The 12,767-nt window shown below is 40.7% G+C and overlaps 1 protein-coding gene across 2 annotated transcripts in view; it reads left to right on the plus strand.

The window, feature by feature from the left end:
- sh2b3 (SH2B adaptor protein 3) overlaps nucleotides 1-12,767 on the plus strand; it is a 61,671-nt gene that overhangs the window by 5,044 nt on the left and 43,860 nt on the right. Inside the window, exons 1-2 of one of the 2 annotated variants that reach the window (XM_030144170.1) lie at nucleotides 6,996-7,017; nucleotides 10,378-11,607. In XM_030144170.1, coding sequence (XP_030000030.1) covers nucleotides 7,015-7,017; nucleotides 10,378-11,607 — 1,233 coding nt within the window. In that variant the 5' untranslated portion in view covers nucleotides 6,996-7,014. Of the gene's footprint in view, nucleotides 1-6,995; nucleotides 7,018-10,377; nucleotides 11,608-12,767 lie in introns of those variants that run through there. The other variant, XM_030144171.1, reaches the window with a different exon arrangement.

Genomic DNA, 12,767 nt, shown 5'->3' on the forward strand with positions numbered 1-12,767 from the left:
CGATTTGCATGCCCATAAATTAAGAACATAGCTGTAACATACTGGTACAAACATAAGTTCCAGTTCACTTACATAACATGTACCGTATCACTTAGGAAGTAGTGCTGGTGTAGCTAATTACATGTCAGTATATGGTTTACGGACATTTCAGCGTGATGTGATGCAGAAACAGGAGAGGCATGAATGAAATTCTGCTGATTTCTGATACTTTGACATGTAACAGAAATCTTAATAACAAAATTATTTGTATAGACCAACATTTCCCAGCTGCCTGATTGAAATGGCAGACTTGCTTCTAATACAGTCCTCATTATGGATCATAGTTTCTCTGCACTGAGGCCTTCAGTGTTTGCAATGCCTGACAGTCACTACTGACCTCATTCCACGAGTCTCCCCTTTTTCACATCACATCCTTCAAGCTGAGGCCAAGGCTCAACTTCTCTTATAATTTTTCGCCTGTCATTATGTCTGAGGGAGCCCTATATTTTAGTATTTCCTTGACATGCTAGGATCTGTCTTTGCAGGATAATGATAGAGCGCAGACTGTGCAGAGAGGTTTTGTATTAGTCATTGGTAGGATGCCGGACAGCTGGAACGGTGCTTGTTAGTGAGATTTGAACCAGGTTATTGGAAATTACCAGACTATACTGTTTTTCTTTCTTTGTTTTCCATTACAGCAGTGATTGTTACTGAAGCATACATGCGATCACCAGTATTAGGATTTTAGTCTTTATTTATGATATATTTTATGCTTTTTTACAGGCTGTGTGAGTTCTCTCTTATTGTCATGGATCCAGCCTCTCAGTTTTGTTACTTTCCCAACCTGCCTCTCCGTTCCCAGGCCACAGGAAATAGCCAGAAAGCGACAGGCCTTTATTTCTGTGCGTCTCAAGAATAGCAGCATTGTGTTGTGTCGGGAGTGTGCATTGTTGTGGGAATGCAGGACTGAGATAGAGTATATTCTGACCAAAAACAAAAACCCTGTGTACCCAAGAGTGCATACACATACAACAGCAAACCCTAGATGCACTGCAAGAGATAAGTCTGAACTGAGAGGTCGATGCCTCTTATTTATTAAAAGATAGTTCCTGTTTCAAGATAGGGCTAGCGTGAAACCAAAATTATTATGATTATTTTTTCAGTTAAGAGAAAGTGGCTTCTTCTGCTGTGTCTCTTGAAGCTACTCTGCATTCAAGTTTACAGTAAACGACAAAATGTATGATGAAGACCATGTCCAAACGAAACCACATCTTTTCCTATCCGATCTTTTTCTTTGTCGTTTTCAAAAAAGTGCTCTTTAAATCCGGAATCATTTCAGGAAATGTGTGTCACTGAAAACAACTGAAAATGATGTAGTACAAATGCCAGGCCTGTATATGGCGTTGTAATTTTCTTGCAAAAAAAAAAAAAAAATAGATGTGGAGCATGCGCATAAAGCTTGCCTGGTTCTATTGGGTCTGATCCAGTGTTTCCTTCTGGTTGCCCCTCTCTGCAGTAGATCCAAGAGCATATAGTGAATATTGTTAACTATGGTTGTTTGTTGCACATTGTATTGAAAGAGTAGCCGAAGATTTTGATTCAATATTTCCAATAAGCACAATAGCTGTTGTACCACGAGCACTACTCCGTACTCTGCCGTTGTTGTTGTTGTGAAGTGGTGTGTAGCTTCCAGGGTGAAAGGTTAGAGAGGTGGGGCTATGACATCATCGTTTTAGAAAAGTTGCGGTTTGGTCGTATAGATCGAGACACGAAACCAGTGTTTTCAAATTTATCCACTCTGGGACCCGGTTTCAAAAATTTGCGGTTTCATGTGGACAAAGGGCCTATCCGATACAAAACTTTTGCGGATACGACCAAAGCCGTCTTCGTACAGACAGGGCCTAAATGTCATATGTTTAGCTTTGCCTACATACGTATCCATCTTTTTCTTCGTCATCACGCATTGCACAATTGTTTTTGTTGATCCCTCATACAAAAACCAACTCGATGCATATCTTCACATTCATAAACCTGCTTTTAATTAGCTGTCTGCCTGAAAAAGAAATCTTGGTTGGGATGTAGCTGCAGGCTGCTGCTGCTTCTTCTTCCTCTCTTATTTTACCCTGAATCAGCTGATGCTTTCCCCAGGCGATGGGAAGTAAGGCTGAGGTTATCTCCTGTTTCAGTGCCGCTTCCTCTTTACAATATGTTCTTCAATTATGTAAGCTGCATGTGCGTCTCGCTTTCTGCCCTGCTCATTATCAAAGCTCTTTCACATCTCACTTCACACAAACGGGAACAACTGATACTCAGCCCCCATCCCAACCCGGCGATCTTTTTCATGTAGGCCCCCTCTTTTATGTAGCAGATCAATCGGACGATAATCACAACAAACAGTTTTCGGGGCATGGAACTGTTGTCAGGTTCTAGTTGTTTTTCCCGATAGACAGCAGCCTCCAGTGTAAAACATGAAGTGAAAGATGGGGAAAAAAAAGGTCATATGATGTCAGTTCAAGTTAACTGGTGAGTGGAGAAGTGACCTGTTTTGCCCGTCATAACAATACTGAACGGTAACTGCACTGATGGGAATTTCTGTCTTCTCCTTTGAATATAGACTTGCATAATAGTTGTGGGTTCCTCTAAGGCTAAAAATCCTTAAGGTAACATAATGTCGATACAAATATTAATCACGACTCCTGAGTTTAATCAGGATTTTATAATTTAATCTGTAATTATTAATATTAACCTCTATAGTCAAAATAATTGTATTTACACAGCTGTTTATTGCAGTTCATGCCATTTAGTTATTTTTGTCATTTACATTTTATGTTTGTTTCCTTTAAGGTGTTTGTTGGTCAAATACTTTCTCCATGACTGTACTGATGACTGTAGTACTTGCTATGTATCAGAATGAATTTTTACTAGTAATCGCCTTGGTTTGCTTGTAGAGCAAAAGTGCTGTACTTTGCTTTGATTTCACACCTTACTGTTTGTCAGTTTCACCTTTGACTAACAGTTTTTGTTGGTGACAGCCATCCAAATGGCAGCCGGCTGTGATTAAATGTGAAAGCTGTGGACTGACAGAGTTTCAGATTTACCTGAACTGCACAGTGCTATAAAACGATCACAGCACATAGACAGCAGCACTCATAATGCTAGCAGTCACACACAGCGAACAAAAATAATATGTACTTACACCACACCTTACCTTAAAACTGAGCTTCCAACTCCATTTTGGAGAGGGTACAGAACAATATTATTCTTGTTACGTTTTCTATGATTCTCTTTACTTTCAAGGAAGTATTAAACAATTGTTCTTACAAAGTAAACAGGTGTACTACTTTGGAAGTCTTCCTGAATGGAGACGAATTGGTCGTCGGGCTCTATTCATAGTAAAATGCTTTCATAGTGAACAAATGTATCAAGAACTATTTTCAAAAGCAGCCATTGAAGCTTTCAGCACTTCTTTTTCAGATGTATATTTTAAGTAACAGTTTTTGTTACTTGAGTTGGGTATTCTGCTCTGTCTTCCACCCTTGACGTAAGGCTGCATTTTGGTGTGTGTGTGTGTGTGTGTCTGTGTGTGTGCAGGGTCTTTGCATGTGTGCACTGGTTGCTGCTTGCCAGGGCAGGGCAGGGCTTCCTGTTGCTGTGATTGCTGCCCAGGCAGAGCCGAGTGCAGATCCTTTGGTCTCTGTTCCTCTCTCTCTAGCTTTGCCACCTGGACCTTCACCCTCAAACCAGGCGCCATCTCCTTGCCTTTTGCTTTGGTCTCGCTCTGTTTTACTCACTTTCTGCTGCCTGCCTTTTCATTATCCCCTCGTCTCTCCCTCTCTATCCTGGTGACTTATGCTTGTCTGTCTCTTCCAAATCCTTCTCATGTTTGACTGTCCCTCCCCCCATTTGCTGTGTTTTAATAACCCCCTTAACTCCTGCATTCACTCATTGTCTCCCTGCATTGTAAATTTATCCGAGCTCTGTGATTCATTCAGTGATTCAGAGAATGAAAATTCAAAGGTGGTAACAAAATCTGTTTTTCATCCCAGGCCCTGTGATGCACATGTTGCCACGTTTTTTTTTTGTATTCATTTATTTTTTCCACTCCGGTTTTTCCCGTAAAACCGGAGTGTTTTGAAGTCTCAAAGAGCCTTGATGCCTTGCAGACTAATTGAGTCGTAAGCAGTAGATTGGATCCGGCTGATTTTGCTAATAAGGACAGGGCTATATAAAGGTCAGAAGGATGTGGCTTGCTGTAAATTGCATTTTATATAATGACTATGACAATTAGGAGCACATCCTATTTTGGAGGTGTACATCAGCACACATTCTCAGACAAGTTCCTGCCTCAGAAAACAGCTAGCTGATGTGTCAGTGTGTTAAAGTATGACCGTGATGTCTTGCGTAGTTTTCGTCAAGGGGAAGTTTTTAAGACTTAGGTTTACTGCTTTTTGGCATTATGTCAGATGCCAGAACCAGAATATCTAAAATGGAACACAGGAACAGTCGAATTAGCTCTTACAAATGACATCCACCACCAGCGTCACACAAACACTCCCAAATCCATCTTAAAACAGGAAACGTGTCAACTTGATGGACCAATAATAATAGTAATAGACAGTAAATACAATAGGGCATGTTTATTATGCTACTAAAATTTAGTGTTCTTGTTGGTTTCGTATTTATTGAAGTCGGCTACAGACCTTTCCACTGATTTTCTTTTTTTTGTTTTTGTTTTTGTGTTTTTTAAATAAGCAACATCTGGTGGCCTTTGGCACTACTACCAGTCTTGGCTTAGCTTTAGGTTGCAGCTATGGAAGAATATGTAATGCAATATTTGACCTGAATATTCATAGACAACTTTAGTGCATCTATGTATTTCAGTCATGGCAAACAAGAGCTGTTTCCAGCTGGGGATGACGGGGAGCACACAGTGTTGTGTGAGAGCTGATAGCAGGCTTTGAGATATAAATAGGTCCTTCCTGCAACAGAGTTTCCACCAGTAGTCCTGATAATTCTCTGTATTTGATAAGGCTTAGACTTTTTGTATGCCATTGGAGATTCTAATATCTTGATTTTTGTATAAAAATGAATGCCATCTGTCCTTTTAATGATGAGGTGATAATGTTCCTGTCTGCATTTTTCTCCATTGTATGTATTTTAGAAACTGCATTCTGGGTCTGGTCACATTATGGTTGATTGAACATTAAGCAGTAACAACATATTACACAATCAAAAATTCATCACCCTACATGTCCTAAAGTGGATTTAAGTCTGTGTTGAGTTACAGTTCAACTCACTGAGCCAGCACAAGTCATGAGTTTACTCACACCAACAAGATCGATTCACGTGTGTCCTTCTCACATCCTGTTTCCTCCCTACATGATTAAAATGACTTTTAGACTGTTTGCAGTAAAACATACATACATGTTCAACAAAGACATAAGGGAAGGTAAGCACTGTGCAGGTTGCTGCAGTTTTTTGTGCTTTGACTATGTGGTTTTATTGTATATTTTTTATATGAATGAACCACTGATGAGACTCTATCCGTGCAATTTAGAGTAAGAGATTAGAGTTGTTGTTCGATCTGTGAGTCCAGGAAGAGTGTACCTAATTTCTCTAAATGCCAGTAAGTCACAAGCTGCTTTACTGGCCAACTATTTTTTCTAGCACCTGCTGACACATTCATGTGTCTAATAAAGGCAGATGACTTTTAAGTGTAGTAAATGTCACTGCTGGCTATTTTAAACTGAAGTGGTTGAGCTGCAGCATCAATAGTTTCACAGTCACAGGTGTGATATGCGAATGGTTTCTGACTAAATTGTATTGTTTCACAGTCAACAAACCTGAAACCAATGATGACATTAGTCACGTCGCGACAATTCTCTCACACAGCACGATCAAACATACTCCTACTGGCAGCAGTTTCTCAGCCTGTTTGTGGTGTTGATGCTGCAAGAAAGGCTCCGCCAGATTTGAGGAAAGCACATGAGAGAACTGAAGAGAGTACTTTGTATGTCAGAGTGTGTGTCGCAGTGAAGAATTGAGAAGAAAGGGGAGAAGCGGGGCTGATTAGCAAGGTAAGGAAGACAGAGGACGGAGATCAGGAACTTTGACTCCATTGTGTTGAAATTATTTCCATTTGCAATTTTTTGTATGCTGTCTTCGAAGGAAAAAACAAACAAACCAAAAAGCATGGATGAGGTCAGTGATCCTGGATGAGAGGAAAGGCTACAAAAAGTTGTCTTTCTCTTTTTGTTTTATCTTACAACTTGAAATGACCCTGTTAGGCCCTTAGTGGAGGTGAAAATAAAGGCGACATGAATCCAAACACATCTGGAGATCCTCATACCAGAGGACAGTGAGGATGAAAAGAAAGGGAAAACCATGGGAACAGAGACGGCAAGCCCCTAGAGAGATTCGGACCTAGAGAGGAAGTGTGTGTCTTTATATGTGTGTGTATATGTTCTGTAGTCAGTGCTGAGTCATCGCTGGGCTGGCCAGGCTGATAGAAACAGGCTTCTGGGGGGGCCAGCCGGAGGGGCACAAGGGGGCAAGCACTGAGCATGCTCTGAAATGTACAGGAAGCAAATTAGTTGTTGTGACAGGACACATCCAGGAACTTATGTGACGCAACATTTCAAGATGCCAAGTTTTCGCTCCCTCATTGACGCATGTGTCACCTGGCATGCTCGATGATACCAATGAAAAATTGTGGCCATTTTTCTGCCATGAAATAAGAAATAAGAAAGCACAACCTTTTTATTGTCAGGGTGCCGGTGTCGTCTTTTAGGACACGGTGAGGGAGAGCCATGTTACGTGAGCGATAGCGAGACATGTTGCTCCATGTTTGGTCCGACCACAATGACCCCCCCCCCCCCATATTTTTTGTGGTTTTTCTGTGATCTGTTGGACCACAGTCTGTGACTCCCCCCACACCAAGCCATACGCACCCATATGCACACACAAATACACGCACACACACACAATCATACTTCCTGTACCTAAATAGACCCTTCTCTGCTGCACTGAAGGAAAATGGTATGTACACGATGTCCCTGGTGTAGCTAGAATGTTTAAGGCCTTTTAAGTTAAAGCCTGTTAGTGCCAGGTAGTATGAGATATTTTATCTGCAACCAGTGTAGCTGAAAAAATCCCCAAATGTAGTTTTTATTGTTCTGTCTTGTGTAATAGTTGATTAAACTTGGTTTTAATATAAATTAAAGTCAATGTTCTGCCATATCACTGTAGTGTAATAATTTAGCATCTCCTGTGGTTGTTTATACATTATATCGTCCATGGATGGGCTGTCTGCATAAAAGCCCAGAAGCTCCACTCTTGCATCAGCCTGTTGTGGTTCTTTGAGAATGTCTCCTACCTCCTACTAATCCTCTCTAACTATGGGCTGTGTGTGCTTGGGGTCAGCGGTATACAGGCATTAGGGGGCACCAAGTGGGCGTTTTCAAAGATGAACAGGAATAGTTAGGAATAAAACTTGTTTCCTTTTTCTGTGGAACCATGTGGTTACTTTTTCAGCCACAGCTTTGTTTCTCTCGAACAACAGTAGTAGCAGTTAGTTAAGCACGTTCACTAGGACAAAACATGTACAATACTACAACAGGACTGTTCTATAAAACTGACCTGGTTCTCCAAAATAAATTGTGCTTTGGCACCCTCAACCGAATGGTGAGAAATTATGATTAAACACTGGATTATTGTATTGCAGTGTTGTCTATACTCGCATACTTTTACAGGCATTACACATGATAATGAAAAAAGAAAACTCCACCTCATCTAAAATAATGAGCATACAATGTGTCACTATGGGGAGCAATAACAGCAGGAGGATGACACAAAGGACAGGAGTGATAAAGACATTTTTCAGAGAACCAAGGGTTCTTTTAAGACCTGCAGTTTTTAGTGCATTTAAACCATAGTGTATATTTTAAGCTACACGAAGACCCTTAAGAAGTAGTCTTGCAGCCCCAAACAAAGCCTGGGGTGATGCAACCTCAGTCTGGCCAAAGTACCACGTCGGGCTCGGTGATGCAGTGATATTATTATTATTATTATTATTATTGTTATTGTTATTGTTATTGTTATTATTAATAGTAATAATAATAATAATAGTAAATGTTATATTGCATTGCGGTAAAATGTTTATATTATATTTTGACTGTATTCATTCAAGATCAGTGATTATGATTATTATCCCATAGCCATTATTGTTGCCACAAATGAACAAAATCCTTTTCATAAAAAGGCAATTAAAACCACAAATAACTTGATCTGATCAACTTTCACACTGGACTAAAAATCAGCTACAAGTTACATGTAACATGTTTTGAATTGATATCCATTGATAGAATTTTTTTTTTTTTAGCATTATGACATTTCTTACCCTGTGTGCCTAGCTCCACATCCAGGTGAACTCTGCAGTTTTGAGTTAAATGGCATCTGTAGCCAGGCAAGCTTTGCATTCTGGCATGTGGCACAGTGCACAAACTGTAACCAACTAAAGTCCTTATGGGAAATGTTTTTCTCAGAAATATGGTGTGCACCTGAATAGCTGTTTCTGCTTGGGAAGGTTCCTAACTATGTGAAATGACCTGGAACTATCTGAGAGTCACCCATAATGAGAGCTAACTGAACTGTCTAAATGGAAAGGAAAAGCAAAGGAGCTTCACTGCTTTCTTCAGTGTCTCTTTTAGCGGATGACACACTGGACCATCCTTTACCAAAGGGGAGGACAGAATGCTGCCCCACATTTCACTGCTACTGCAACATCGGCCATGCAGGAATTGTTCATGAAAACAAATCAACATGACAAGACAGGATGCACATTTTCATTTTATGCCACAACTGTATAATATACTGATATGTTGTGGAAAAGAAAACCAAACTAATGGGGAAGAACAAGTTTACAAGCTTATCAACTGATTTAATCCAGGGAAAGCAAAATGTAGGTGTGACACATTAAGTAAGGGAAATCTTCAAATATTACCTGAACAAACTGGTAGTACAGGAGTGAGGTGCCAACCATGTCCTTTCCTGTATTTCATCCCTCCTGTATTTTTCTTTTTCTCTGTTCTTTATTACTCATATTAAAAACAGGGCATGCCCATACATGACTTACAAATCCTTTGCCATAAACATGTGTACACCTTGGTAATCAAACCAAGCCAAGCAAACCAAGTACATTTGTTGCCAGTAAAATATATCTTTTAATGGTACTTATTGTACAGTAATATGCACATTGAGGTTGTCCATGATCTTACTGTGATCCAGCTGCACTAATGTGTGGAGTTCACTGTAGTTCAGTTATTGCTTTATTTTGATGTGGCCAAGGTTTATAAGTACAGCTCACTGACTGTTGAATTGAATTAGGTGTGAAACTGGTGCCTGGTAATCTAATATTATTTCAGGTTCTGAAGCTATGTTTTAGCTTTATTTCAACTATTTACCCTTTTGGGATGGATAGAAATAAAATGGATATAGTGATTGAGAAAATGTTATTGCTGTAACCTAACAAAGACTCAGAAAAAAGCAGAAGGAACATGGAAACACACAAACACAGATGGCCAAGCAGGCAGTGTGGTTGATTGAGAAATCGTCAAACTGTACTTCCTTAGTCAGGGCCTCATTCACTGTCTGTCCTCATAACTTATTATTGTTTTCATTCATTTTAAATATGTGACTCTATCATCCCCATCAGCACAATTTAGATTTGATGTTGTTAACTTCATTGCCTCTATCCTACTCCTGTCATGTGTACAGCTTCTCAATAGATCAAGATTTCTTAAAGGAATTTTTCTTCATAAAATATTTTTCCTTCAGATATATATACACTATTACAATTTTTTGCTCAGTTGATTCAGTTCAATTCAATTCAATTGATTGCTTTTTTTCTTCCTCAAATTGAATGTTAAACCATTGTCCTTTCGGTGAACTGAGGCCTTTCTTATCTATTAAGATACTCTTATGACTGGTTGATTGCCAGATATTCTCTGCAGGCCCATGTAATCCAATTTTGGCTGTTTAAGATTGAGTACAGATAAAAGCAGACTTTTGGCCGTCCTTTCTCAATGTTTGAACTGTTTCAAACTTTCAAGTGGCTCAAAAGAAATGCTGAGACTGTTTTGCCAGCTCCATCTTTAGTGCTCCAGTTCTTGCACAACACTTCATATTATCTTGATTTGCCACTAATTACATTTCCATATCTCTCCTCTGTTTGTCCCTCAATCATCTTTTTTTCTAAATTCTCCATCATCTTTGCTCTCCTCCCACATTTGCCCCCTTAACTCCAACCTCTTTTTCAACCTTAAATTTCTGTTGTCCTCTTTTTTTTTTTTTTTTTTCCTCTCAATCTGTCTTTTCTTTCCGCTGTCTTTTGTCTCAAAGCAGTGGTTCTCAGCTGGCGTGGTTACTGCAATGAATGGTAACACTATCCATCCAGCCAACACCGCCACAACAGCAGGAGGCCCAGGCATAGCAGCACCCCCAAGAGGCTGGAGGGAGTTCTGTGAGCTGCATGCCATCGCCACAGCTCGGCAGCTGGCTGGACACTACCGGAGTTTTGCCAGAGAGCGCCCACAACATGATGTGCTCCCACCAGAGACCTTTTCCAAGCAGTTCACAGACCTCTTCCAACAGCACTTCTGCTGCGAAGTTGACAAAGATGGCACTCCGCTCAACCATAACACATGTTCTACTTCTACTGGTAATGCTTCTTCCACCACCCTGACAGCCCCTCCTATTCCATCGCAGACTGTGACAGGTCGATCACGAATCACATCCCTATCTGGGATCCAGGACTACCGGGAAGCAGGCCGACAAAGCGGAGGAGCAGCTCTGTTTACTGTGGTGTCACAAAAAGTTGAGCCGGTGGTGGTGAGCCGGGAACAAGAGCAGCCACTGCGATGCGCAGCAGGAAACTCCTTATCAGGAACCCCGGTGGTGCTCAGGGGGTCGACTCGAAGCACTGGCAGTGGGTCGCTGCTGATTCGTAGTCGCAGCAATGAGGACATCTCTGGCACTGAGCATCGCCAGGCATCTGAACGGTACTCATCTGACTCCTCAGCCTCCAACCCGGGGCACACCGAAGTCACACACTTCTCTGTCAGCCAGATCAGGCAGACTGTAAGACGGCTTCTCAAGAAAAGGCCCCTTCCCAGTCCCCCCTCATCCCAGGACCTGACTCCTAGCAACCCCAACCCAAGCAACAACAACAATCCTTCAAACAATGGTGACAGAGTTGGTGGAGTCTCCACCACAACCGAGGAGGTGTCATCCTCTTCATCGGCCTCCCACTCTTCCTCTTGCATGAACTCTGAAACTTCGCCTCCAGCTTCTTCACATCTATCTGTGGCTGGAGTGGCCTCTCACATCCTGGATCATTTCCGCTGGTTACGCAGTGGAAGCATGAGGCAGAGGAGGTCAGAGGTGAGCGGCTGCTGTAAAGAGGGCCAACTGAGGTACTTGCTGGTGGATGACACTATCTCAGACTCTCAGCCCCGCTGGCAACGATGCCGCCTGCTGGTCAGGAGGATCAGAGACACTCAAGGCGGAGGACGAGGCGGAGGAAGAGGAGGTGGAGAGAGGTACCAGTTGGAGCTCTATGATCCTCCAAAGGTAGAAACATGGAATTATTCATGCATTAATACATATGTTTTACATGAAGCAGGGTTAGTGTGGAAAATGCACATAAAACAGAAAGTAGTGATTTCTAAATTAACTTATTTTTCCATTGCAGGCAGTATGACAACAGGATATTTAATTTTTTGTCTGGTCAGCTTCATTGGATTTGTTTGTTGGATTTTGTATTTGCATTCCAAATAAAAAGCTGATATTGGGGTGATTTAGGACTAGTAATGAGTTAAAAAAAAATCTGAATTATGATCTGATTTGAATTGGCCAATGTCAGCAGGTGGATGGACCACAATGAGTTATCACAGATGCCTTGGAAAGGAGTTGACTGCACTTCTGGACACATTCTGATAATGTATAATGCCTCATCTTTCCATGATTCACAGTACTACATAAAGTTAATGCAGTAGCATTTGAGGGCTCAGAGATCACAGGTACTCAGCTTAGATTTGGGCCCTTTATGCATAGAAATTCAACATCAAATCCTTTCCAGTGAGCTTTCAGTGGTTTTCTCATGTTTGAGGACAAATTGGCATTAAATCTATCTTTGATCCTGGAGGAAGTGGGTCTTTCACGAATGGATTAGTCATCTGCAGATATCATAAGATAAGTCCTGAATTGACCCTGTCATGACCTGGAATGCATTGCAAACCTAGATATTAAATATCCTATCTTCAGAGTTAATCTAGAAATCATGACTTGTAATGTGCAATTTTGTACTGTCCCTGCTTTTACTTTTATTCAACTATTGTCATGCATATGTTATCACACACTCTGCACAGTCAAACACATTCATTAGTCTGTTTTTAAATTTTACAATAATATGTAAAGGTTCTTATTCATTACATAAAATTCTATTATATGCACATTAGTGCTTATTTACAATGTCTTATACATCAACAGTATTTTACTATTTTAAGTTGATGAAGTTTAGTTGTAAAAAGCAGATGTTCACTTCTAGAGTCATTGCACTTGCATAACATGATCAGTTTTCTTTGTTGGCTGCTGTTCTTGGTACAGTAGGCGTCTGCTTTCATAGGACTGTGTGTTCTTGCAAGTGTTGGTTGATTGTTTTCTCAGAACTCTTCACTGCACTGCAAACATTTAAAAGCTGGCAGGTTCATCAGCTTTTGTTTCTTATATGT

Source organism: Sphaeramia orbicularis, chromosome 9 (genome assembly GCF_902148855.1).
Source record: "Sphaeramia orbicularis chromosome 9, fSphaOr1.1, whole genome shotgun sequence".
Lineage (NCBI taxonomy): Eukaryota > Metazoa > Chordata > Actinopteri > Kurtiformes > Apogonidae > Sphaeramia > Sphaeramia orbicularis.